A 26516-nucleotide genomic window follows, 5' to 3' on the forward strand; every position below is an offset into this window, starting at 1 on the left:
TGCCAGTAACCTTAACCACTAGATGTTTTTTGCAAGGTTTTTTTTTTTTTCCAAGATTAGTATCTGAGTTCAAACTCCTTTCCTAAAAACTGTCAGAGAGATTAATGTAACTGTTGACAACATGGTGTGGTTCCTGCGAGGAGGTCTCTCCTGAGAGCAGAAAACACTGAGGGCCAGATTTAAGCAAAACAATAGGAGTACATTCAAGGGGAAAAACAGCTCTCTTTTCACTTTGGTGTTTTATTTCATGAGCCTGAGAAATGGCAATAAATTTGCATTTTCCCTTTCTTTTCTTTTTCTTTTTTTTTTCTTTCTTTCTCTGTTAGACTTTTTTTTTTACTTGCTGTGTTGAAAATCGTTTCTAACTCATTTCTGCCTGGGAATAGACATGTCCAATTGCTGCCACTCATTTCATAGTCTCGTTGCTGAGTAAAGTTGCTATTCTGCCTTTTACTTGGTTTGACCAACAGAAAAGGAATGGGGATAGGGTAATGCTGGGAACCTAAAAACAATGTTCATAATTTATTTTAAAATCATAGTGATACACATGGATTATTTTTTAATATGATCTATACCTGTGGCAACAAATGCTTCGGCATTTCCTCTGATTGATTTCACATAGTAATAAACCTGATTCATTTCATTCTAATTCAGTATTATTTCTTAATCTTGCTTAACAAGGTGCCCAAATTGCTGTCATTCTTAAAATACTCTTTGTTTTCCTTCTAGAAACAAGACTATTTTGCCTTTAATGAGCACTTTCCCTATTGAATTTTCCTCTTTAGTGAAATTTTACACACTCTTCATATGTATATGAACAACTGCTCTTACTGTGATGTGCAAATATTATCTGGCATTGAGGCTTAGGCTGCAAGTCATGTATTCGTAATTGACAGAAGGTTGTGAAATACTTAGCGTCAGTCCATTCGGCTATTGAATTTTGAGATACAGTGGGATCTGAATACAGGTGGTGGGAAAAAAAACACACCTCTGTTTGTATCACTTAGTCTTTTACTGATGATTAAAGCATTATCTTCTTAATATTCTAGAAAATGTCTGTTCAGTTAAAATTTACCAGCAAATTCAGTTTAGGACATTGTGGTTTTTTCCCCGCAGAATCATTTCATAAGATCATTTAGGTTGGATAAGACCTATCAATTCTAACCATCAACCTAACACTACAAAGTCCACCACCTAAGCATGTCTCTAAGCTCCACATCCACACATCTCTTAAATACTTCCAGGAATGGCGACTCCACCACTTCTCTGGGCAGCTTTTTCTGTTGCCTAACAACCCTTTCTGTGAAAAGTTCTTCCTGATATTCAACCAAAACCTCCCCTGACACAACTTGACATCACTTGTCAGCTGAAAAAGGAGACTAACACCCACCTCATTACAACCTTCTTTCAGGTAGTTGTAGAAAGTGATGAGGTCTCCCCTCAGCCTCCTCTTCTCCAGACTGAGCAACCCCAGTTCCCTCAGCCACTCCTCCTGAGTCTTGTTTTCTGGTCCCTTCAACAGCTTCAGTGCTCTTCTCCGAATGCATTCCAGCAACTCAATATCTTTTATTGCTGATGCTTTAATTCTTAAGGCTTGATGTCCTTGAGGTCAGATGGTTTTCCAAAGCCAGGCATGAAAAGAGAGGTAGTAAAAGCTAATGGAATTCAGTGTCCCAACAACACTCATCCATGACCTTCTCGTGCAGAGCTTTCTTTTCTATGCCAATCACCATGCTTGTACCTCTCTCTTCCTCCTTTTGAAGAACCATTGAATGCTCTTAAACTATAAACAATTGTTGCATCATAAGTTCATGTGTCTTAATGTCCTAGATCTATATGGTACAGTTCTTGCTTTATGTTGAGGTAATGTACCTGGTCAAAATGGCAAATGTAATATTTTCTGAAAATGAGGCTAAATTTCTGAGTTACATTAATTTATTCTGGATACTTATATAGAAGATAATCTGTATAGTTCCACAAGTATCTCATAATTATAAGTCATCAATAAATAGGCAAGCAAAATTCAGTTTGAGAACGTATTAATATATGTCAGGAGAAAAAATCTTAATTATATGTGTACAATGGCAGGTTCTGATCTAGCTGTGTTAATATTTGACAACAATCTTGTAATTAGAATAAATATTTTCATGAAAATATTGGTTAGCAAAATTATTAAAAAAAAAAAAACACGTTGAGAAGTACTAAAGGACAAAACAGAAAATATCGGTATGCCATTAAGTACATCAGCAGTGCATTCACCTCTTGAATAATGGGTAATGATGTGGGCTGTCCACCTCAAAAAGCGTATAGTGAATTTAGAAAAGTTAAAGAAAAGGAGTAAAGTTATCAACATAAGAACAAGCTTCCATTCAAACAGATATTAAATAAATTTAGACACTTGAATGTGGAAAAGAAATGAGTGAAGTCAGGGACCAGGGAGGTTTTTTTCAACGTTGCAGGCTGAGAACAAGATATTTTGGAATATTTAGGACGAAAGAAAAATAATAACTATTTTTCTCTTTCCTCTGAACTACTTCAGGCTTTTATAGAAACAGTAAAAATTTCATACAAAAAATGGAGAATATCTCAGAATGTGAAGAATTTCCACTTTCTCGTCCTTTTGGTTTTTATACCACTGAATTGCTGTGGCAATTTTTCTGCATGTTGTGGTGCTGTTGCCTGTTCAAATCATACTATGAGTGTAGCAATGAAAATATACCAACAAGAAGCTTTTCAAATACTTCATTTCAGTATTTTCAACTCATGATTTTCTGATTATGTTAATATCTAAACTTCCAGTTTTCATCTTTTTCAGTATTGTGTTTTTATCTGCAGTATCTAACTGGTTTAGTGTTCCATACTTGCATATGAATTGACTATTGCCATGCACCTAAGTCATTTAGTTCTTCTTCAGTCTTTCTTGCCTATTCTTTTTTTAAAGATTCTGTTACTATATCCAAGTCATAAAGATGTACCAGTGAGCAAGAAACATCTTTGAATTCCACATCAAGATGAGGTCATACCTAACTTTATCATGAAGGTTATAGGCTGAAAGTCATTCTTTAAAGGGTTTCTGGTTAGTAGCATAATTCACATTGACTTAGATGACCTTTGACCAGGATGCAGACAGAACAAAACTTAACTAAAAGTCATCATTTGCTATTTTCTCAGAAAAGAACATGAGAAATTCATTTTTAAATGAGCTGTTAAGTTTTTCTCTTTTTTTTACCTAGTCATTTTAAAGTTGAAAAACTGTTTACTTTGGGACAGTATTAATCATTATTGTTGAGTTACTAGCTATGTGTAAAACTGCCTGTGTAATAAACAATAGGTTAAAGTACATGACAGATTCGTTTTTTTAAATACATAAACATGTTCATTTCCTGTTTTCAAGTGTATCCTTAGATTTTCATATGTGATAAAGCTGATCTGTGCAGTTACTGGTAAAGAAGAAGAGAAAAGAAAAATAAGTTTTTAATATTTTAAGCAAATATTTCCCTAAATCAGTATATATGTTTGGTTAGCAGCTGAATTCAGCATGTACTGAGACAGATCTTCTCCTTGAAATTAACTTCATTTGGTGCATCTGGCATCCATAGGGATTGCGGGTAGGCTGGGGTGTTGTGTTCCCAGATGGTGTGAGACTCACTGACAATTTAATTCTGACATGTGAAATGGTATTGATCATCTCTTGTTTGGAGCTGCAGAGGTAGGAGAAGGCCTGCATGGGATGAAAGTAATTACAGTTTTTGTACATTAAGTAAAATGAATAGTGGTTAGCATTTGCATCTCATTAGACTGTTAGTCCTATCCAGGAACTGATGGCTGCTTTAAAGGAAACAGTTCTGCAGTCAGAGCACAAATACAATAGCTATTCTACTCTGATGAAAATCAAGAAAGGGGTATCAGAGACTAAAATGAATGTACGAGACAGGAGATAACTTGCAGGAATTCCCTTCTAGCTTGAGAAAACAAGAAAGATTCAGTGGAATCAGCTGCTGGGTAAACATTTCCTCAGTGGTGGTGTATCACTAGCATTTTTTGTCATATAGTTCAGCTATGAAAAAGAGAAAAGAGAGAAGCATGCTCTTGTAGCTGGCTATCCAAGCATGCTGCTTCCACTGCTCTTTTCTGCTGAATAATTGAAAATGAGCAAAGAAAGGCAGGTTTTACAGCTACTGTGATATATTAGCACAATTATGATGACAGGACTGATGTTGTGAAGGAGAGTTCAGAGGAATAGAGGTATATCAAGGGAATAACTTATGGGTTCAAGCTTCTTATTAACAGTGCGGTTAGTTAAAACTGTCACTGTTTTCTGCTGTAATCTCATACGAATTTAGGTGCCTTGGGTCATAGTATTGATTTGTGTGTGAAGAAGAAATCTTTTTACATAGCATTTCCCCAATTAGCCTCTCACAGAAAAAGAAAAAAAAAAAAAGAGAGAGAGAAATCTATTGCTTTTGCTCACTTCAGAACACTTTTCACAGCAGTATTGTCAGCCTGAGGTCTCATTCCAATAATCAGTGCAGTGACCCACTATGGTTATAAAGAAGCATAGTCCCTGTAGGTTTTAAAAAATACAAATGTGGTAATTTGCAACAGCTGAAGTAAATGTTAAAGCTGTTGGCACCCTACACGAGCTGCTAAATGGTAAACCTGGTTGTTAGTATTGGCGAGGTTCTTTAGTCTATCTAGGTTGTTACTAATGAAAAGTGCATATACAAAATCAACATACCTGTCTGGTTACTGTGTTTGGCACGTCAAACTTGGAGTAACAGGAAAGAAGTGTCAAAAGCATGGTAGCTGTCAGTAAGAGAAGTTGCCGGTTTCTCATAGATTTAATCTGTTATGCCTTTCCCTTTTAGGCCTCTCTGTGTAATGCTGTCTGTTGGGCCTTTTCTTCTCCTTCCTCTCCATCCTCCTTCAAGTAGTGTATAAATAATCTAGATTGCAATGGAATTCCACTTCAGTTTCAGAGAGAGATATTGGAACTACAAAGCTTTAAGGTGGACATAATTAAACTAATATTGATTTATTAGATAATAAACTAATATTGATAATATCCTTTCTTACTGTTACCTTCAAGCTCTATGTATTTCAGATTGCTGCTGATGTTGAACAAAACTGCTGTATATATACTGGAAACGCTTTTTGAAAATAACATAGCTGTGAGTGGGAGCACATAAAATATCTTGGATGAAAAAAAAATCTGAATGGCTGGCACCATTCACACATTTTGTGGACACGTATAGTGCTCAGAAACATTTCTAGCCCCTTTAAGGAAATAATAACAATAGGTATGAGTTTTGCTAAGCACTTCATATGTGTTCAAGAAACAGACAATGTGAGAATTTTCTCTTAACTAAGTTTTTTTCCTTACAAAGCTTTATTTTGATTAACTTTTTTTCCTACCTTTTGTTTCCCTTTCATTTAAAATGTATCCATTAATAATAATATATATGGATCTGGGTATTACCTGTTGTGATGTGTCTTTACCACTGATATGTTTCTTGGCTTGAAATTATTTTATTTTTTTTTCTTCTTCCACATGAATGTGTTGTAGGGAACAATGTGTGCTTGTTTTGCCCTTACAATTGTACATGTGTTACATACAGAACACTATTTACATCTTGATATACTTCAAAATTATTGCTTTCAGTATCTTTTAGTGTTAGTACCGTTGTATAGCATTCTCACTTCTGTATTTGTTTTACTGCTTCTTTGTGACCCCAATATTTAAGAACAGAAATAAGTGCACATAACTTCCAATAGATTAATTAATTCCATGTTCATTTTCTTAACATGGAGAGAAGAGCATGGTGTGTTTCTTTTCTTACAGATGCCCAACACATCAGTCAGCTTCTACGTAAGTAATCTTGACACCCAATATGCTTCCCATCATAAACTTGTCATGATGTCTTACAGACATATTTTACTATCTACATATTTTTATTTTTTTCTTTCCTTAGTAGCCATGATGACTTCCTTAAGAGCCATGAGGTAGACAGTCATGAGGACTTTGTGCATGGTAGAACAGACATATGGCTGTTTTCATTATTTTGCATTTTATAAAATATGCTCAAGCACAGAAGTTAATGATTTTCTTTCAAGTGATTGTCCGTACATGTAACACTTAAATTGTGCAGTCATCCCATGTACAAAAGCAGATATTGTCAGCGGCATCTTTTATAGCTCTGCATCACTTGTCTGTGTCCTCCTGCTCTGCAGCAGTGATACCCAAAGGACACTGCTGTCCAAACACCACTCCATTTTTCTATTACCTTTCTCTTTCAAAACAAAAAATCACAGACCATTTCTCACAAGCTGTTGGTTTCCTTTCACAGTTACTTTTAGTGCACTAATTCAATTATACTTATCATTTGTCTGTTGGAAATAATTTTTCATCAATATTCTCTTTCTGCTAGAAATATATTTTTTGTTCTTTCTGCAACTGATGATCCGCAAGTGCACACATGTTCTGGATGTATGCGTCTTCTCTTTTTTTATTATGGTACTCTCAAGAGAACGTGTTCAACCCCTTCTGCTGTCCCTCATGTTTGTAAAGCTGTGGCTAGCTTCACCACACTTCCCTCTCAACCCCTAGTGGAACTAAATTCTTCTACTGCAATTTTTCTTCTTTTGTCTCCTTAAGTTATTTTTCTGTTTCTATGCAACTTGTCAGGCTTGAATTCTAATCCACGTCTTATTTGGCAGACATAATTTTTCAGTTGTTGACGTATGTTGTCCTAATGAATTGGTCATCATGCGTCTCAGTCTCTGATCTCACCAATGATATGGAAACATTGGTTGAGGATCTCCTTCTTGGCAGTTCTCTTCAGCTCTCAGACTTCTCCTTTCATTCAGAAACTCACGGTAACTATATATGCTGTTGCTATACTTCCAAATAAACCCTTTTTGGCTCATTTTGTGAGAGACAGGGACTTGATAGGCAGCTGTATGCAACACTGATACTAGCATTAGAATTTGTAGTTACCATTCTGTCAATTCCACTGTTTGCTCATGTCCAGCAATATATAAAGTACCAGCATCTCTGCTACTTTGTTTTCAGAATCTTTAATATTGGGTCTGTGTTTATTTGTGGTTCATGAACATCTTAGAACAAAGCTATAAACTACCCCAGACATATTTCCCTCTTTAGGAATTTACAAAGTCTTCTTTTATTCCACTCTTCAAGACAGCATGTTTTTTTTCTTTTATTGCCATATTCTTCAGCAAATGATAATGAATACAGAGAAAGAAACAATTCACAGTGGGCATCTCCTGCTTTGGATGAGTTGCACAAGGACCCCAAGTGCTCTTTTTGAGCTCTATTCTATGATAACTACCGTTCAGATTATGTACCACCGTGTTCTGTCTTTCAACATTTACCCAATATATATATGCTTGAAAACCTACTAAGTCAAAATATTTTCTAATCAGTGTAAGAGAGATTTCTCCGTTTGTGAGCAACATTTTTTCATGCTTTTCTTGTTCAGAGACTTCTAGAAGTAGTTTATCAACATGTGGAACCAAATGAAGGAAATTCACCATGTACACTTGAGCTTTAAAGTAACTATGATTATTTCCTTCTGAAATCAAATGAGACTCTAATACCATCTTTTGGTACTACAGCATTGTATGTTCACTTAAAGCTTCAGGACCTTCTTAAAAAGGCCTGCAGGTTTTTACAAATATTTTTCAAAGAAGAGAACAGTAAAGATTCATTAACAATTTGATTTGTATTCATCAGTTGCAAAATTCTGAAGTTCAGCCTTCTGATTTTGTCATAGCATCTTTCCTTCTGGGTTTGGCAGTGCGGTAGTGCAATCAGCGCTGCAGTACTGTGTTCTGCATTTCTCATCTATGAAAGCACAAAAGGCAAAATGTGCATGATTACACGTATTATGGGCTTATATGAGAATGGTCTTGCCCTAACTAGGTGATTGGCTAGTCCTAGAAATGTTTTTAACAGTCAAAAGAAGCAGTTCATTGCTTTCGCAAACTGTTAACTTATCTTTCCCAAGAGTTAACTGGAGAAATCCATCTTAATTTCAATTCAAAGAGTGAAATTAAGCAACAAAAACTTCTGTGAATCTAGTTCAAGACACAATTACGAAGAAGTTTGCCAGGATACCTCAGACTTCATTGAACCTAAATGCCTTGGTGAAAACTTCCATCCTATTTCATGCATTTTCACAAAGCTTCATGTCAGATTACACATTACATGAATGCAGGAAAGGTTAAATTGATACATTCTTTTAATATGCATCACTTGAACATCCTACCACTTCCTTCCTGAAGTGAAAGAAAAAGCCCAGAAATGTGTGTCAGTCACACCTCCTTTTCCTTTCAGGCCTTAAGACGGACACGTATTGGAATGGGTTTTGCTTACAAATCAGCTACGGGATCATAGTAATTTGTAGCAAAAATGTGTATTGGAGCTGAACTCTTGGCAATCCCACAGTGTCGACTGGGTTTTTCATTTTCATTGTGGTGTTACCAATGAGCATAAAGGCAGAGCTGTCTCCCCTGTCCTGGTTTAATTCCCTCTCTGCCATGGCCTCTCACACTTACGGAACTTGGGAGCAGAGCTAAGGGAGAGTCACTGAGATGTAGGGTAGGTAATACATCTTGAAGAATCCAGGTAGTCTACAGGTAAGAAACACTTTTTTTCTTTCTTTGTAGTCACATGTATAAGCTTCATGAAATGAGATTGCTATGATCTATCATTCTGCGATCCTATTGAAATAAACTTGCCCTCTTTGTCACGCTCTATTGTATGTATGAAGCAACACAAGTTGTACTCTAAGCCTCTACTTCGGAGGATCAATCCATTTCACCATTGGGGTTACCTACTTTAGCAGGATATGAAAAATCATGAGATGACAGTTATCTTATTCCTGCAGTTATAACCTTTATTATCACAACCTCGTCATCTGGATAGGGCGTATTTGTATCCTGTTCATGTTGAAAGGTTTCTGATCTCTGTTCCATTCTAAAACTGTTATTTTGTTCCTGTTTGGTAGGGTGGGTTTTTTTTTTGTTTGTTTTGTTTTGTTTTTGAGTTTGCCAGAACAATTTGTAGAATTAAAAATCAAAATCTTCTATTTCCATAGAAAACTCCCGATATAACTTAGTAGGTAATGGTAATTACGATTAGCCTAGTTCTTTCTCCAAATTTTAATGCTTGTAACAATAAGGATAAAATATTTAATGTAATTAAAAAGAGGAAAGCAGCAGCACAGGTTGAAGGTTAACATGAGCTTATCATGTTTTAGAGTTTAGAGCCAAACAGTTGGGAAAACATTGCTGATACATTAAAAGGCAAATGCTAGTTTGCTTATATTTACTTTTTCTCTATTTGGTTTGAAACAGCAGCTTGTATTAAAAATAAAAAATACCAAATACTGATTATTTAATCATGGAAAAAAAAAGAGTTGGAAACAAAATAATTATTTAAAAGTCTCCTGAAATTATTCTGCACTTTGCAGTCCTTCTGGTGTCTGGCTAAGCAGCAATCTTCTGCTCCACCCAGACATGGATGTCATTTTGTAAGGTGGGTAGACCCATTGTGGCACCAAAAACATAAGCTCTCAGAGCTCTTTTGTTTATCTGAGACAGAAGGTGAACTTCTGTAACTAAACTTACCTTACTGGATGGGTAATTCATATTAAACTGAAGTTTAAAATGATCACTTGTAGGCATTTTTTTCTAAGTTAACACTGTTGTCTTTTTTTTTTTTTTTTTAACTTGCAAATCTTGAACCTATATGTAAAAATTCACATATTATTTTTGGAAAAGTTATTATATGTGACTGCAGATTTTTCAGGTGCAGGTAATGCGTTACTGTCTTGAACAGTTTTGGTACCATCAATTACTCTTCCCCCTGTCCCTAAAGGATTCGTCTGTCTGAACAGAGCACTCTACTGTGTCAAATTATCCTCTTAAATGTTTGCCTGTAATGAAGAAAAGTGAGCACACAGTACACGTTATAATGTTTTTTTCTGCAACGTTATTTTAAAAGTTTCCATTTTACATGCAGCTGTTCAAATGAACCATTCCCACTTCAGTTGTTTGAAATGGAGAGATGCACTTTCACACTTCCTTGTCTGTCCATGAATAATACATCAAGAAGTACAGCTGATATTTCTCATGGAATGCAGATTGGCAAGTAAATAGTTTTCATGTCTGGCACAATTAGTATTCTCTGCTGAGTGTTTTGTAAACTTTTTTGAATCTTCAGTTAGGCTAATCATAACCATGAAGCAGCTTTGGAAGACTTTATCAGTGTTTCAGAAGGATTCAAAAAGTATGAAAACATGCTCTGCAACTCTGATTTTTTGAAATGAAAGTCTCTCCATTTGTTTCTTTAGAAATCAGCAGTTACTTGCCCTGTGATCCACTTTGGAAAGTAACCAACAGCGGAAAGCTTGTCCATCTGCAAAGTGTAACAAATTCTTCTGCCTTCGCTAGTGGTTGAATACTAGCCTTCCTCTACATAAGGGCAGGGGTGCCAGGGGTCTTGCACTAGTCTGATACAAAGCATTGCATCTCAGCTGAAAGGCTGTCTTCAAAAGTGATAGTCATGAGACTGCCAGAAATGATGTTCATATGACAGTATCCCTGGTATCCAAAGTTTTAGGAAGCAGCAATTAAGGTATAAGGCTCATTCTTTAAACTCCAATGACTATTTTTAGTGTTACAAAGGTTGCAAAGTCAATTTCTTCCAAGCTAGTTGTCTTTTTTCCTTATTCTTTATATGGCGTGAAACACAGAGAGAGTGGAAAATTTCTGTAAGGACAGAAAACCAGGGGGTAAATCTGGCAAAAAGTGAAATGCAAAAACCGAAGAGAAAAATACTTCATTCCTCCTCTGTTGCTGAGATGGCTAAAAGACCTTTGTGTTAACTTAAACATGCATTAATATCTGATCTGAACCATATGATCTAAACTGATCTGCAAGATGAGAAATGCAGAAATCTTCTGTCAAGCAGCTCCTTTCTGATGGATTTGTTAAGCAGCCACGCTCCAAGACATTCACATATATCTGTCAGGACAGCCTGCTCTGCAATCTTTTGTCCAAGCCACTACAGCAGAGGCAGGAGATAGACATTTATTTTCTTAGCAATGTTAAGATAAGGAGGGTTTCCTAAACAAATAAGAATGCCATTTATTTTGTATATCATTTTTCTAAGTTATTTTGCATGTATAAAGCAGTTGAACGGTAAATTTTCTGAGGAGAGTTATGGTTTTCTTCAGTGGTCTTCGTACATGGGTTGGACTTCCGAACCTGCAACTGTGAAGATGCTCTTAATTGAAGGATGTATTTTAAGACAGTCTTAATACTTGGATGTCTGAGGTTCAAACTTCCCAGATGAACCCTTCATATTTCCTAGAGAATTATTAATGAAAAACTTCCTTAAAGACTTACGTGAACAATGGAAAACTCTGTTGGGTTAATGTTTGCTTTTCTCCCACTGAATCTGGAAATGGCAAATTGCAAGACTGCAGTGCTATGTTTCCCTTTGTACCATGCCTGCTGGTGAATGTGTGAGCAAATGGGCAATTCTGCGTGCCTGCTACCTTCCCACCAATTCTGGCTACTCTCCTTCTTTGGAACTCCATACTAATCTCTATTTACAAACAAACCTTGCTTAGCTACGCTGCGTGATCTGACAAGACTGGTATGTCTGATGCAGAGGGCAAACACTCTTGAGGACCTGCTTTGCTAGCTTTTTTCCTTCTCTTTACTGTGATCTTCCTCCTATTCTTGCATTCCTTCATCTTTCTTTCCCTTGTGTGAAGATAAGTTGCCTGCAGTTGGGCCTTGGTAGGGAGAAACACGTTTTGCTTGGCATAAAACTTGGTTGATTAAAAGGCTGTCATTCCAAACAAGTCTTCTTCACCTAGTCTCCCGTCATTTTCCAGGACAATCTACGTAAAAAGGATGATCGGATTGAAGAATTGGAAGAGGCACTCAGAGAAAGTGTTCAGATAACTGCAGAGCGGGAAATGGTGCTAGCACAAGAGGAGTCAGCCAGGATCAATGCTGAGAAACAGGTCTGCAATCTCATAAAGTCAATGGTAGTTCTCTTAGGAAACTAACCAGACAGTAAAGTACTGTTTCCCCTGCTTTACTGTGAAACACAGATGGTTTTCTTTGATGATCAGCTATCTCTGTTCAAATACAGGGTAACTGAACCCATAAAGTTTGCAAAGCATTCATGATGATTTGTTTTTCATAAGTAATATTTTCTTGAAAATAGAAATATAAGGTACCCTGTGCTTTAAGATATTATTTTCTGTAATAATTCTTCTGACCAGTCTTGCCCATCATGTCTATCTTCCTATGTGTAAAGATGTTTACACTCACTGTGTTGTTCAGTGAGCATATTTGAAGAAGCTTATTTTTATTAGCATGGTCATATGTATGGATCTCAGCCTCATGTCATTTACAGTTGCACAGCTAGAGACAGAGAGACAATTCTCTTGATTTAAGGAAAGAATACACAGAGAAAATACACACTTGTGTGTTCAAGCCGCAGGGGTAAATTTCTATGCATCAATTTATTCTGTGCCACTGCTTAGATAAAGTGTCATGTATGTGTCAGATTTTTAACCTCCATAAGTAGTCATTAAGAAACCACACCATAGGTGGTGAATAAAATTTCTGTGAGATTTTGATAAAGCTTTTGAGTAGAATAAGCTGAACCTGGCATTCTTACTGTGTGTTTTGTGAACCTCTTCAGTGTTTTTCCACAGTTACGCTGTTCCTCATTTGACCATAATTAGCAAACAAGGAGCATTTGGTCTGTTACATTGCAATGACTTTTTCTGTTTGTTATTTAAATTAAAAAGATCTGACTAACTGCACTTTAAAACCATTTAAAATTTTTTTTCAACATGTATTCTTATATCACATGCTTTCCAAATATATTTGTATTTTAGTTAATAATCCAAGTTTTCATGAAGGAAGCAACTCTTTCACTTCAGGCTAGAGTTAAGCTCAACTGTTTGCTGGTAGAATTATTGAGGATAATTCTGGTTTCTATATCCTAAGATTCTGGATAACCTTATGGAGTTCGCTTTGAAGAGTGCCATCTTTCTAAACTCTTTTTTTATTTTTTATAATTGTTATAGAAGTGTTACCTTGGTAGTGAATAGGACATCAAAGAATAGATCTCCTTGTAAGAAAAATATGTATCTCACTATGTTGAGATGCAAATTCACCAAAATAGCATGCAATTTGTTACCTAGGATGTCATAATGTTTTAATTTCTTTGTTAGAGGACATTGATAATTGTATTCTTTGGGCACACAGAAGCCACGTAGAGTTCAACCTTTTGTGATGGCTATGCTATAGACACAAAACAAGATGCATAAGGTTTAGTGAGTTTATAAGAGAGAGTTTTGAAGAAGGTTGTAGGCTGATTTTGTAGGTATTAGAAGTATCTGAAGTTAGGGAAATAATTACAAAGGTAAATGTAACTTGTAAATTTACAAAAATGTAATTATGATGTTGGCTTGTATTAGTGGCTGATTACAGGTCATCTCAGTATTTAAAGTGAAGGGTGGGTGAAGTACAGTTTGTAGATGATGAGTAACTTATATTTGATTCCCTAGCAAAGAAGCATGCTACTAAGATTAACGCAATAAAAGCTACAGGCAAGTTTACTGCACAAATTGTCCCAATCTGCACAAGATTTTTTGCAGATTCAGACACAAAAGAAACCCAGCCAAAGAATTATAGCAATATAGTGCAATTGGAAAACAGATATTAGAGATATTCCATAAAAAAAATTCTGCAAGTTTTTCAAAATAACCTTTGTACAAGGATGTTTGAGTCAAAGATATCAAGATTAACAAAAATGTGAAATCTGTTCTGCCCTAGATGAAAAGAAATGAAGTAACGAGGAATGTTTCAGTCACGGGATGGAAAGGAGGGACTCATTTTAGCCTGTTAGCATGAGCTCCTTATGGATGTCTGTCCACTGTGAGCTGTTAGAGGCAGGTTTATTGTGGAGAAGAGATAAGTCTGGGTTAGTAAAACAGGAAACTGTTATAGAAGTGAAATTTTATTTATACTTGAGACATCCTAAAACTAAAATATAGAAAGAGAATAGTGCTTAGGGAATATCCACAAATTTCAGTTTTGGCAGCAAGGAAACTTTTCAAAGAATTCACCAGCAAAGCCTGATGAGAGGCAAACAATGAGGTCAGATGGTTAGAGCTTGGAGAAAAGGGGAGACAACTGGTAAATAGATTGAATGGGTCTACAATGTGAAAGATGAGGCAAGGCAGGGAACTGTGCAGCTTGAGGGTCGATAAGCCATGAGGACCACTGAGAGGCTGTGAGGACAGGAAGGGAGCCAAAAGAAGTAAGATTTGTGGGAAAAGATTGGTGGAATATGGTGGGCAATAGCATCGTAAACAGGAAAGGAATTTGGATGTAGTAGTTAGGATGGAAGTGAGGAGGAAGAAGGGTGGCTTGAAAGTAGTGGGATCAGAAGAGGAAAAACTCTAGTCTGTACCAGCGCTGATTATGACAGCTGTGTCTTACTCCAGCAGAACTAAACCACTAGCTGTGACTCATTGTACTTTATAGAACATGACCAACAAGGCAGCACAAAGGAAAAGTAACCGGTGTCCTGTTCCAGTCAGCATCAGGAGAGCTGATGGGCAAAATGGGGTATGATAGGATTTTGTTTTGGTCTTGATTAGTCAAGTAATAGATTGATGGCAAGTGGCTATTTTTCACCTCAAAAGTGAGGAAGGAACTTTCCTTCAAATATTTTTCATTTCTTCAATAACTTAAGAGAATGCTTTCTTTGTTTTATGTTCTGGTGAGGTTTTTTTTTGTTTTTGTTTTTGTTTTTTTTTTTGTAGAATTGTGAAAAACTCTTAGCTTTACAGTTCTGCAAAGGCAAGGCTTTGTTTTGTGTAGGATATTAATCTTTTGACCTCTACAAGTGATAATAATAGGTTAGAAACATTCTTAGACCAAATATGAATGGTGTGTGTTTGAAATTTTAATATTGTCCAAAATGATTATAATTTGCTTTTAATTGCATGCTTTTTCTTTCCTCTCTTCTGTTTATCTTGTTTTCTATCATTCTGCCACTTCACTGCCTGTCTGAAGCTGTTTAATGAATCAGTGCATGAGGTCAACCATTTTGGCTTTAAGTGGTTCAAGGTATGAGGACATCTTATCTGTGTGTACCTCTACCCCAATATTTAATGTTGTTCTTGTAGTCCTGTGTTGTGTAATCCTACCCTCCATCATCTTATGATATGTGGTTTCCTGCTATTTTACAGGCTTCAGATTTGAAATACTGTGAATGTGAAGCTACTCAGGATTTCATGGTCCTCAGATACCCATTTCAGACTAAAACCTTGCTCTTTTTAATCCAGTGTTTGAGAATATCCTGCCCATGTGTGTGAAGGGTTAGGGTTAAGTGTGTTAACACACAGTTCATATTTGGCCAGATTTCTCCAGCTGACAAAAGCTTCGCAGATATGAAAGTTTGAAAGTTCTTCAACAACTTCTTTATTTCCAGTATATTCAGCTGGTTTTGTTGCTTCGCATGTTGAATCCTGTATGTAAATGTTACTGTAAATTACTTATAGCTATAGACTCTGCCTGATCCCATTAGTTCAACCTATTAGGCTGAAGTCTGAAAGTATGTGGGTATATGGACACCTCTTTTTTATTTTTTTTTAAATAGTTTCCATAAGATTGCAGTAGGAGGCAGGAATTTATCATATTTATCATCTTAATGATAATCAACACCATTCCCAGAACAATGCTTGGAGTGTGTTTCTTCATGAAAAAATAAGGCTTTTTTGTGCAATAAAGTGAAACAGAAGTTCAGATTTTATAATTCAGTGACAGTAATAGGTAGCGTCAGGTCCTTGGCTCAAGGAACACAATATTACAATTACTTGCATTTTGATAGTTAATTACTGGAGGGCATAGTTGACAAATACAGGAAATTAGCAATTGTACTAATCTGAGATGCTTGCGCCCTCCCTCTCTTTGCTCGCTTTTATCCCCGTCCCTTCAGTTTTACCAGCCTGAGTCTTGCTGGGGCCATGTTGTGAAGTGGAGGAATGACCTAATTCATTAGTAATTATCTTATATTTTTGAATGAGTTTTTTCACACGGACCGATTTGCTAATCTCATTCATGGATCCCCACAAAGAACAGAAGCACACCTGAGGAGACATTGAATTGTGGGAGCAGGACACAGAAATGGAGCCAGGAATTACTTAGTATTATTTTTTACCAAAATTGTATTACTGTTATTGCCAAAAATGTTTTTACCAAAAGCTGTTATTGTGGCCTTTACAGTAGGCTGATATTTCTAAGAGTGTGATGGTGTGCTGCCTGACCATCACATTTTATCCTCTATCCTATTGTATTTCCTTCAAATTTGAAAAACAATAGTTTCAGAATTTTCAGTAGTATCTCTGCTGATAATAGTGTAACTCTGTTCTCTCATGAATATCAAATCCTGCTTAAGTGCTATCTTACTCTGTACAGTGTCAGCTAACATCCAACTCTGTACCCTAAAAGGTTATGGCAAATAAACACATGAAAGACTAGCCATTGCTTGTTCTTTGCTTTCTTCCTTAAGTAGTTACTTAAATTGAAATTGTTGAGTTAGCAGTCTGATTTTGACATCTTTCATCAACATTTTTTGAAGTTACAGTTCTCAGTGGGAAATTTTAACTTAGGTTAAGTATATAAACTTATAGCTATAAATAGCTTTATCTATGGTCATACACTGTCTCTTTTTATCCTGCACATGGCAGGTTTCTCTGCCTAGCCTTTTGAGAAGAAATAAAATACTGAATATTGTAATAGTAATGTATTGTTTAAATGAACTTTCTTAAGCTAATTTGTTCCTCCCAGTGTCTTTATAAGCTATTTCAGCAGGTTTTAATCTTCAGTCATGCACATATGATGTGTAAAATATGTTGATAACAAGACTCTTGAAATTCTGTGTCATATGTGCCCACTTCCGAATTTGCATCTGTTTCTTAGGAAAAATAAATATGGAATTGGTTAATAAGTTAGTCAGCTAGAACTTCCTTCCCAGTTCTTTCCTTTTTCCCCGCCTCCTGTTCATCAGGATTTCCCTATTGTAAGTACAGGGTCTGCAGAGGTTTGAATATACAGTTCAGCCTCCAAGAGCCTTTTCTGTTGTGTCCATAAGTTTCTATACAAAAAATCTACCCAAGTTTTGGATGATACCTCTCATTTGCACTTGCCATCAGTCCACCATTCTGGTCCTGTTTAAACTTCCTAACATATACTGCTTTAACTGTTTTTCTTGTAAGAATAGAAAATACATTTACATAATTATTATGTATTGGACCCTAACATTCAGCACTGACTATAATCAAGTATCTTCTAAAAACGCAAAATAAATTTAAACATATCTCCTTTTTGCTGTGCTATTCTGTTACTGGAATAGATCTAAAATATTTTCTAAAATATGTTTAATGTTGGAGTTATTTCACAGCCCAAATTCTCACACATTAGTTACTTCCTATAGGTCTCTGTAAGTGGGAAATATAAAGTGGAATTTCTCACGAGCTACTTACCTACAGCTGTTTTCTGAGCACAGTAGTAATCTTGTCTCCTCTATAACCGATGCTGGATAGTTTGCTTTTAACTAATGTTTTTGGCTGTTCTTCTCTATCTCTTATTGAGAAGTTTGATAAATCAAGTGATTGAAGATCAAGGCAATTATCCAAGCTATGGTTTGGGGGTGAAGCTGCTGGAGCCTGGTTGCTTCCCATTGATTTCTCTAAGCAGTCTACACTCTATTTGGCTGAACTCTTGAATATTTTCTGCAAAACTCCATTCTATAGCAGTCTGCCAAAATCAGTCTGGTTTGTGAGAGTATGTATATACATACACGTGCAAAGTCATATGTGTATTTAATTCATATTAAGTTAAAATCTGTACTAAAAAGTTAGGTTTGAATTTCCTCTACTGATATAAATGGTTTTTAGAACTTTTTAACAAAATGGTTAGCCTAAAGTCTTGCCGTTGTTTTTCAAGATCTAGAATGTTTTCATTCTTTTGTCTGATTCTTTTTCTTTGGTTAGAGAAAGTATTTTGGATATGTAAGGTACACTGTGTCCATGGTAATGAAGCTGGTGGCAGTCATTTTTAGAAGTGATGCTTCTCCCTAAACTTACTTCCTCCTCCCAGAGTAATTCAATGGATTGTGTAGCCTCTCCCCTTAAAATATCCAGATTGGTATCAAGTCACACTGCATACACGGGAAGGGTGATTCAGTATGTCAGGGAAATTATGGAATTCCTTCTGATTTCAGTAATGTACTTTTTAGGAGGTGTAACAGAGTACAGTTTTTATTCTTGTCATAGGTGTGTTCAGCTATACCTATTTGGGGGGCTTTAGGGATTTTTTTTCTTCAGTGAAGAAGAATTAACAGAAAATAATAACAAATAGAAAATCATAACCAAAGATGACTTTGGGACAGAAATCTTTTTCTAACATTGTAGTGGAAAAAAAAAAAACCAAATCTTTTAATTTTGTTAAACTTGTTGCCCAGTTGCAAAGTGAGCAAAATTTGATGACTTTTAAGAGAATTGGGGATACTGAAATTATAACTAGCTTCTGTTCAAAATATACATTGAGCATTTCTCCATATAAATCAGCTTTTAATTTTAATGAAATGAGAAATATTGATGGAAACTGTCTCATGGAAATTTGGTGCAAAGAGGAATCTTAACAATGGTTTTGTCTGGATTTTTATTCCTTTTTAATTTTTAATATACAAGTATTGATCTCAAATTATCTCCTTTAATATAGCCAAGCATTCTAGAGAAAACTCCATCTTGCCACTTCTCTACCTGATATGGTATTTCCTCAAGTGCCTAATTCTACATAGTATTTTATTTGCTCTGGCTCAAGAAAAAAAATCAAAGTCTTGAGTTGCCTTTAAGTCTGCTTTGAAAGAGAAAGTCGTGCAGATTTTTACAGTAAAGCTCACTTGGAATTGTAAGGACTGGAGCAAATACTTGCTTTAATATTTGCTTAAAGCTAGTCCTGTAACTTTTCCAATCGGAATTTATTTTCCGTGTTCCAGTTGTGATCTTACTCTTGCATCTAAGGTTGCAATTTAATACAATAATATGTAGATTAAAGCATTAGAAAAAATCATAAGACGTGTATATTAAATTTATAAATTAGAAAAACACTTTTTTGTGACAAGTGATTTTTCACCAAAATACCTTAAATTCAAGAAAAGAAATGGTATTCATTTCTAGACCATTCTCCTATACAGAAAAACACAAAAGAGTGACAGAGAGAGATTTGAGGTTAATTTAATTGAGGATTCTTTCTGAAACATTTCCTATTGACGCAAAAGCTTCCAGACATTGCTGTACTGCTGTTTATCATCAGATTCCTTCAAAGCCTTCAATGAATTTCAGCCTTAGTTCAGCTGGCTCAGAACAGTGGGATTACTTTTTAGTTGCTGTGACTAGATTCTGGTCTTTGTTTTCTATTAACTACAATGCTAAAGATTTGCTTCCTCAAGTTAGCAGAGGTGGAAACTTTCCTGAGCTTGCCAATGAGACTGTACTTCTTCAGTTAAACTTTAGCCATATGTTCAACCTTCATGTAAATGCACGTGCTTTCACATAATAACTGTTCATGATCCTTAACATCTTCTGGGAAGAGTGTTGAAGTTGAATGGTGAATTAGCATACCATTTTTCACTACATGTAGTGAGTTAATATATCATCCCAGAATTTTTCTCTTTGGAGAATCAATCTGTAACTATATAAATTGACAATCTGTGCTGTGTAGCACAGCATTAAATATTTACTTGGAATATTATTAAGGTATGTCTAAATTTCAGTCTGCCATGGTGACATACCCCAGTTAACATGGAACTATCTAAAATGCAACGAAATGAAAGTCAGTGTGGTTTGCAGACTCCTTGTGAGCTTAGATCCTTTGGTAATAAGTCTGAGCTGAAAGGCTTCCTTTGGCCCAATTACTATTACTACCTTAGCAGCAATCACAGATGTACCCTAAGAAAGGTCAAGTTATTTTGAAGATGTCTTTGTTTAGAGCTCTGCTTGCAGTATCATGAATTAGCCACTTTTCTGAAGAGGTTGTTTGGATTAACAAATTGTGCTAAATTTGTATGTGCAAAATTCTGCAGAAAGTGCTAAGTGTGCTAAATTCTACTTTGTCTACCGCTGTAGTGATTTTTAAATGGTAGTAATGTAGTAATTTTTTTAATCCAATTTTTGGCAAGATTGTTTGTTATCTTTCAAAGTAGTGATTGCTGCTCTGTTCTCAAGGGACTGGAGAACTTCATTGCTAGTCATGAAGACAAACACAAGGCAGTTTACTATGACTGTAGATCCACATAAAATAAAATTGGTCAGCATCCTTTGGTATGTTTGCAAGGGTTAAAAAGCATAGTGAATATACTTCATCAGATAAAGGTTCTAGCTCAGGAAAATGTAAAAATACAATTTTAACCTATTATAGTCTTCAGATGATGGAGACTGCAACAGGCTTCTGTCCTTAACACAAATCTGAATTCAGTCTTTCACTTTTTTTTCCTGGTGTGACTCATTTTTTGTGTGTGTGTTAAGCAGAGAGGATTATTGCTTCCTTCTCAAGAGCTCTTGTCCCAGCAGCCGGCCATTGCTTATTTATATGGCTTACAGCCCTCATTTAGGAGATACAACTGTCAAAGCTACCTCCAAACATCCTAACAGGACACAGCTGTGACTTCTTCAGTCCTAATGTCTAAGCTCAGGAGACATTTCTCTTTTCCAAACATCTGCGAGCTTTGATTCCTTCTCTTTCATACCAAGAGCACAAGGCTCTCAGAATATGAGCAAAAATCACTCCTGATGGTACTCAAGTAACATATTCCTTGACAAAGACTCCTGTGTTTCTGTTTCTGTGGGTACTACAGGAGTGACTCTGTAATGTCAGATATCTTCTGGTCAGTCTATTAGTCTTCATTGCCTAGAGTCATCAGTGACTCGAAGACTTAAGAAGGCTACACATTAGTGTAAAGAAACATGCAGTTCATCTCTAAAAGTCTTGTTGTATATATAGTTTATCCCTAAAATTATTGCTATATATTACAGATAATCAGAAACCTTGCCTTGTCTCAGAACTGATAATCCACCAGCCAGTTTCTCAGTTTTGACACCAACTCCCCTCTTTATTGTGAAAAAAACAAAACAAAACAAAAAAAAACCTGTTCTTCTCAGTACATGCAGTCTGTCACAGCCCTGTAATACTAGACACGGTTGACATTGGCAAAAGGGGTGCTGCAAATCTGGCATCCTCTGGGATGGAGGAAAATGTGATATACAGAAACACTGTAACTGTTGCACAACATTCAGCTATGTTTATTTCCCAGTTTCTTTAGGCAGGATCTCAGCTAAGGAATTCCAACATTCAAAAAAAATTTTTTCACTTATCTGTGTAGGATCTCATGGTAGTGTTTGTTAACAATGACCATGCAGAACAAGTGGAGCATGTACAGTGTAGGGAAGAACATTCTCTTTACATGATGAACATATGTTCACCTTAGGATATCCTTACAGTACTCACAGTTACAGAATAAAAGCAGAGGTAAAGCATCTTAACCTCACATATGTGCTTCAAAAGGATTAGTGACAATGTGACAGCATTGGCATAACAGAGAAGGCAGTAGCTGTGCCCCCTTTCTCTGTACACCTTCCAGAATATGCATGTTCTTGCAGTGGTAGTGAGTAAGAGGGGCTTGATGCAGAGCCAGAGCTGTGCATGTGGTAGGAGCAGAGCCATTCTGCTCTGTACCATTCTGCTCTGCTGCCAGTGTGGCAGAGCTTTCAACAGGTCTTTCAGTTGATGGCTGTCGTTAATATACAAACCAGAAATAACATTCTAATTTTACTGAAAACTAAGATTTCTCCTTTTACTGCTTACTTATTTCTCTCATTCTCCTCTGATATTTTAGCTCTCAAAAAGCTATACCCATCAGCTGTCCCAATAGCTATAAGAATTTGAAAGTTGTTCCCTCAATTCAGAATAGCCAAGAATTTAGTTAAGTGTCTTGGTTATGGTCTTTAGGAGTACCTAAAGCCACCCTACTGCTTTAACAAAAATGGGGCTGTGATGAAACCATAATTCATTTCCTTCTTATTTTGTGTAAAGGTTTATTAGCTTGTGATTTAAGCAAACCATCTGGTCCTGCTGGCAATCCAGGTTATGTCAGACTCAATGCATTCTCCCTGTAATATGTTACTTGAGGCAGTTAAATTACATACTTAAGTCCCAAGTCTGGCCTGTGCTTTTTCCATGTCTTAACATCTGTTCTGGGAAAATTTTCTGGTATCCAAACAAGTTTACATGGAGCCAGAACTCGTCTTTGTCTTTCTTTGCGTGTCTGTTTCTTTCTTTTCTCTCTGTCCTGCAGTCTAATCAGTTCAGCTCAGTAAAAGATAATGCAGAAATTTGCAGTCCCTTTATCATTTCATTAATGTACACAGTGAAATGAAAAATAGCTTAAAAACTCAGGATCTGAAAAAAAGTTGGAGAGAGTCCTCTGAGACACTGAGTGGAACTTCATGAGAAATGTTAATTTTTTTTTTCGGGACTTGTAGTATTCTTACTACTGACTTGTAATTTCAAGACCTTTTGTTTTGGTGGCCTAATTCATTTTGGACAGAAGTACAGATTTCTAGTACATTTTGTCTTGTAATACTAATCCGTTGTTTATCCAAGAAAGGCCTATGTTCAGAAAGCCAATAATTTTAAATATGTAAGTTAGCTTCCTGAGGTGGTTTTGAAAACAAGATCTCTAGTGATTGATTTATAAAATGCTCACTGAAAATAAATTGTTCCTACTGGTACTTGTATCTTTGTTTTCTAAAATCCCATCTTTTTTTGTTCTGCCTGGAACTTTTGAGATACATTAATAAACATAAACAGCTATCCCATAACCCACAATGCCTGTATTTATACTGGAAGAAATATAATTTTTTTTCCTTAAGTCAGAAAAATGAAAATGTATCCTTTTTTTTTTCTTTTCCAGTAGTTAGACATTAAACTGTAAGTTTCCCATTTATCACTGCATCTGAGGTACCATATCTCCAGTTTAAGAGTATGCATGGTTCTTAGTCTAATAGTCAAGTCCATTTGTCATGCCCTTTGAGACCTTTCATTAAAAAAGTCTTCTTCACTTGATCATAAAAGTACTCAAATACTTGATCAGAAGAAAAAGAAAAAGAATAAGGAAAGAAATATAACAAGAGTAACAGCTTGGACCATCTGCATGATTGAAACCCCATTTACATTTGAACTATGGATTCTTTCATGTCATTATACTATCATTTGAGCACAGAGAGAAGAGGAGTGAGAGTATGGTCTTTACACATTCTGAAATAGAAACTTTCTAGGCATAGGGCACAAGCTTACTTTGAGTTGAATTGGAAACGTCAACAGCATGTCTCAGAAAACTCTGGTTATTGGCAAACACTTTTTGTTATTTAATTAGATGCTCTCAGGGGAAAAAAATCAAGGGTAGATTTAAAGTTTCTTGTATAGGCTAAATTAGACATCTATTGCAAGAAAGTTGCTTCCAGTGACTATTCCTGTATCATTTCTCAGAGGACTGCTTACAGGGACATATAAACAGATCTGTACTAAGATTCATAACTTGCAACATAAAAAGTTTTGTTTTTCTATAAGTTTGATGGAAATGCTGCCATGGAATATCTATAGCTTGATGAATTCAGACAATGAACTCTTTATTGTAAATACAGGCATTACTACTTCAGTGAATTTTGTCCTTAGTAAGTAACATGACAAATGATGCCTTCTAGACAGAATGGAAGGTAATGACAGTTCAGTGAGCAAAGTTGTTGGTGCCACGTGAAAGCTACTCACAGTTTGTCTATTCCCAATATATGATTAGATCGATTTTATGTTAACGTTCACAAACATAGAACAAAACCTTAGAATGAAAAAATCACCAAATGGAGTGATTAGAAAAAGAATATAATACCCACAGTAGTCAGTACTCCAAATAATATAAGCCTTTGCTGCAGAGTTTGATCTTGCCACCCAGCAGTGACTGCCTTGCCCTAGCTACTGGCCTCCAGCCTCATTGTGTCTTAGTAGCACAGAGCTGTTATGCTACAGATCTGCATCAAGCAAACGGATCCTTTGGTGTTAGTATCACAAATTTGGATGACTGGGAATGGAATGACAGATGGCAGAAATCTTTCAAACTTCATTATGGAAAAGTTGTTGCTTCAAAGATTGTTTTGTCTTGGCAACTGACAGATTGACACAAACCTTTTAGATTGTTGCAGTTGGCTGGGGACTTGTTTATTTGAGGTTGCCTTTTGTTAAAAGCAGAGGATTTTATAGATGCCATGCCTCTTCTCTCCTTGATTTAAAGGAAAATGTTTATGTAGATAATTCTGATCCAGCTATAGGAAGTAGAAGTTGATACACTAGTACACCTTCACTTGCCCAGCATGTTGCTATTTTTCTCTTTCTAGGTATCAGTTTTCTTCCCAGAAGTACTTCTGCTATTGTTTCTACAGTTTTTCTTTACATTCTTTTCTAACTTCTCCCCATTTCTTTCTATGGAGCTTTCTCTTTGTTTATTTTAAAAATTGACAGAGGTTCTGGTCATTGTTTTGCACATGAACAAGACAGGAAAACTTGGTTATTTTATGCATGCTAGCCAGTTTTGACTATGCATCACTGAAATTCCCCTTCAGTCTGCTGATTGCTGGATGAAGTATTGGCTGTACATTTTGAATAGTTTTTGATAATCACATTTCTTAAATTTTTCTTAATTTGCTGAGCACAAGAATTTCTATTATCAGCTGCCGTTTAGCAGAAGTAGATAGGCATTTTGCCTTAAGCAGTGTATATCTATGCTAGATTTTATGAATATTCTAATTCTAAATCACACTGTTTTGCTTTATCATTGATTGAGGATGATTATCGATGTTTGTCCTGAGCCAATAGCTCTGCCTTTTGGAGTATTTGATTTATTAAAGCAAGCAGTGGTATATTCCACACCTTACATCCTCTAGTACCTGTATAGTGAATGATGCTCCCAACTCATTGTAAAAACATGTAAGTAGAAATTGAGCTTAATATAATTTCAATAATTCACTTCTAGGTTGAAGCACAAGCTGATTGTTGTCTGGGGATATGCCATACAATGCTGTAATGTCATACTAAATTTATACAAATGTTTGATCATGTGCAATAGTAACATCCGAGTTTCTCACATTTGAAGCACATTATAAAATTATTTATGAGTGATTGGTTGTGATAGATAAAATCTATAAGGATGATGTTGGTGAAAGAAATCTCTGTGCCATCTAACATTACTATAAAATTATCATTAAAATATCCAGGTTTTTTATACTACATATACTACATACTTAAGCATTTATTGTGGTTTTACATGTTAAAGTGATGAACTGTAGCTGTGACAAAACCTGCTCCTAGTATAGAACAAAATACAACTAGATTCATCTGTGCAGTGTCTATTCTATAACTTACAATTATGATAATTGTGAACCTTTCCCATTTTGTAATAACCTGGAGATTGTTCTTTACCTGTCTGCTATCAGCAACTCTTTGAAGGTCATTTATGTTGCTAAATTACAAAACGTGGTTATAAGCATTGTTCAACAGATATTTTGAGGGAAGTATCCTTACTTACATCTGCATGGTAACTCAGTCCTCTCCCTACTTCAGAAACATTCTGAACTTTATTCTTAAAGTACATACGTAGCTTCTTTTTAGGGATTATTTACAGAGAACATTTTCAGAATATTATTCATGTGTTCTATTAAATCCTAGCAATTTTCTGAGCTAACTTAGTTCATATAGATCATCTATTTATCTTTGTGGTACATTTTCTAAAATAGAAATATTGAAGAGTTGAAGATGTGTAATACGGTATTGTAACAGTAACGTTCCAGTCACCAGAGCATATTAAGCCACAGAATATAATGCTGCTTCCATCAAGTGTAGATGTAGTTTACACAGTGCTAGATGATGCTTCTTCTGGTCTACAGTATTATGCAGTGTACATGCATTGGTAACCTCGGACTCTGATTTAGTTGTGACCTTTAGTAAGTTCCAGTTGGTCACGTTGTACTATTTTTCTCTCTTCCTGCCTTCCTCAAAAATGTTTTAGGTAGAAGAGCTGATGATGGCCATGGAGAAGGTTAAGCAGGAGCTGGAGTCTATGAAAGCAAAATTGTCCTCTACTCAACAGTCTTTAGCTGAGAAGGAAACCCATTTGACCAACCTACGAGCAGAAAGAAGAAAACATTTGGAGGAAGTCCTGGAGATGAAGTAAGTGTTTCTTACCATTATTTGGAAGCATGTTTTATTGATATTTCTGAATTCTTCTCTGATCCCCAGTGACCTAAAGACAACCGCTGTACAAATATGCCTCTGTAGGCAGC

The 26516-nt window shown here is 35.9% G+C and overlaps 1 protein-coding gene across 17 annotated transcripts in view; it reads left to right on the forward strand.

Annotated features, from left to right (window-relative positions):
• The window catches only part of ERC1 (ELKS/RAB6-interacting/CAST family member 1), a 308860-nt gene that overhangs the window by 170127 nt on the left and 112217 nt on the right, over positions 1–26516 (forward strand). For 12 of the 17 annotated variants that reach the window (XR_013944890.1, XR_013944892.1, XM_080576070.1 and 9 more), the window contains 2 exons: positions 11931–12062; positions 26243–26403. Coding sequence is in view for 13 of the 17 variants with exons in the window: in XM_080576070.1 (XP_080432196.1) it covers positions 11931–12062; positions 26243–26403 (293 nt within the window). In the remaining 4 variants the exon portion in view is untranslated. The remainder of the gene's footprint in view (positions 1–11930; positions 12063–26242; positions 26404–26516) is intronic. The other 5 variants (XR_013944891.1, XR_013944893.1, XM_080576080.1 and 2 more) reach the window with 1 other exon arrangement.

This window comes from Anser brachyrhynchus (assembly GCF_964034855.1).
Source record: "Anser brachyrhynchus genome assembly, chromosome: 1".
In the NCBI taxonomy this organism is placed as follows: Eukaryota; Metazoa; Chordata; class Aves; order Anseriformes; family Anatidae; genus Anser; species Anser brachyrhynchus.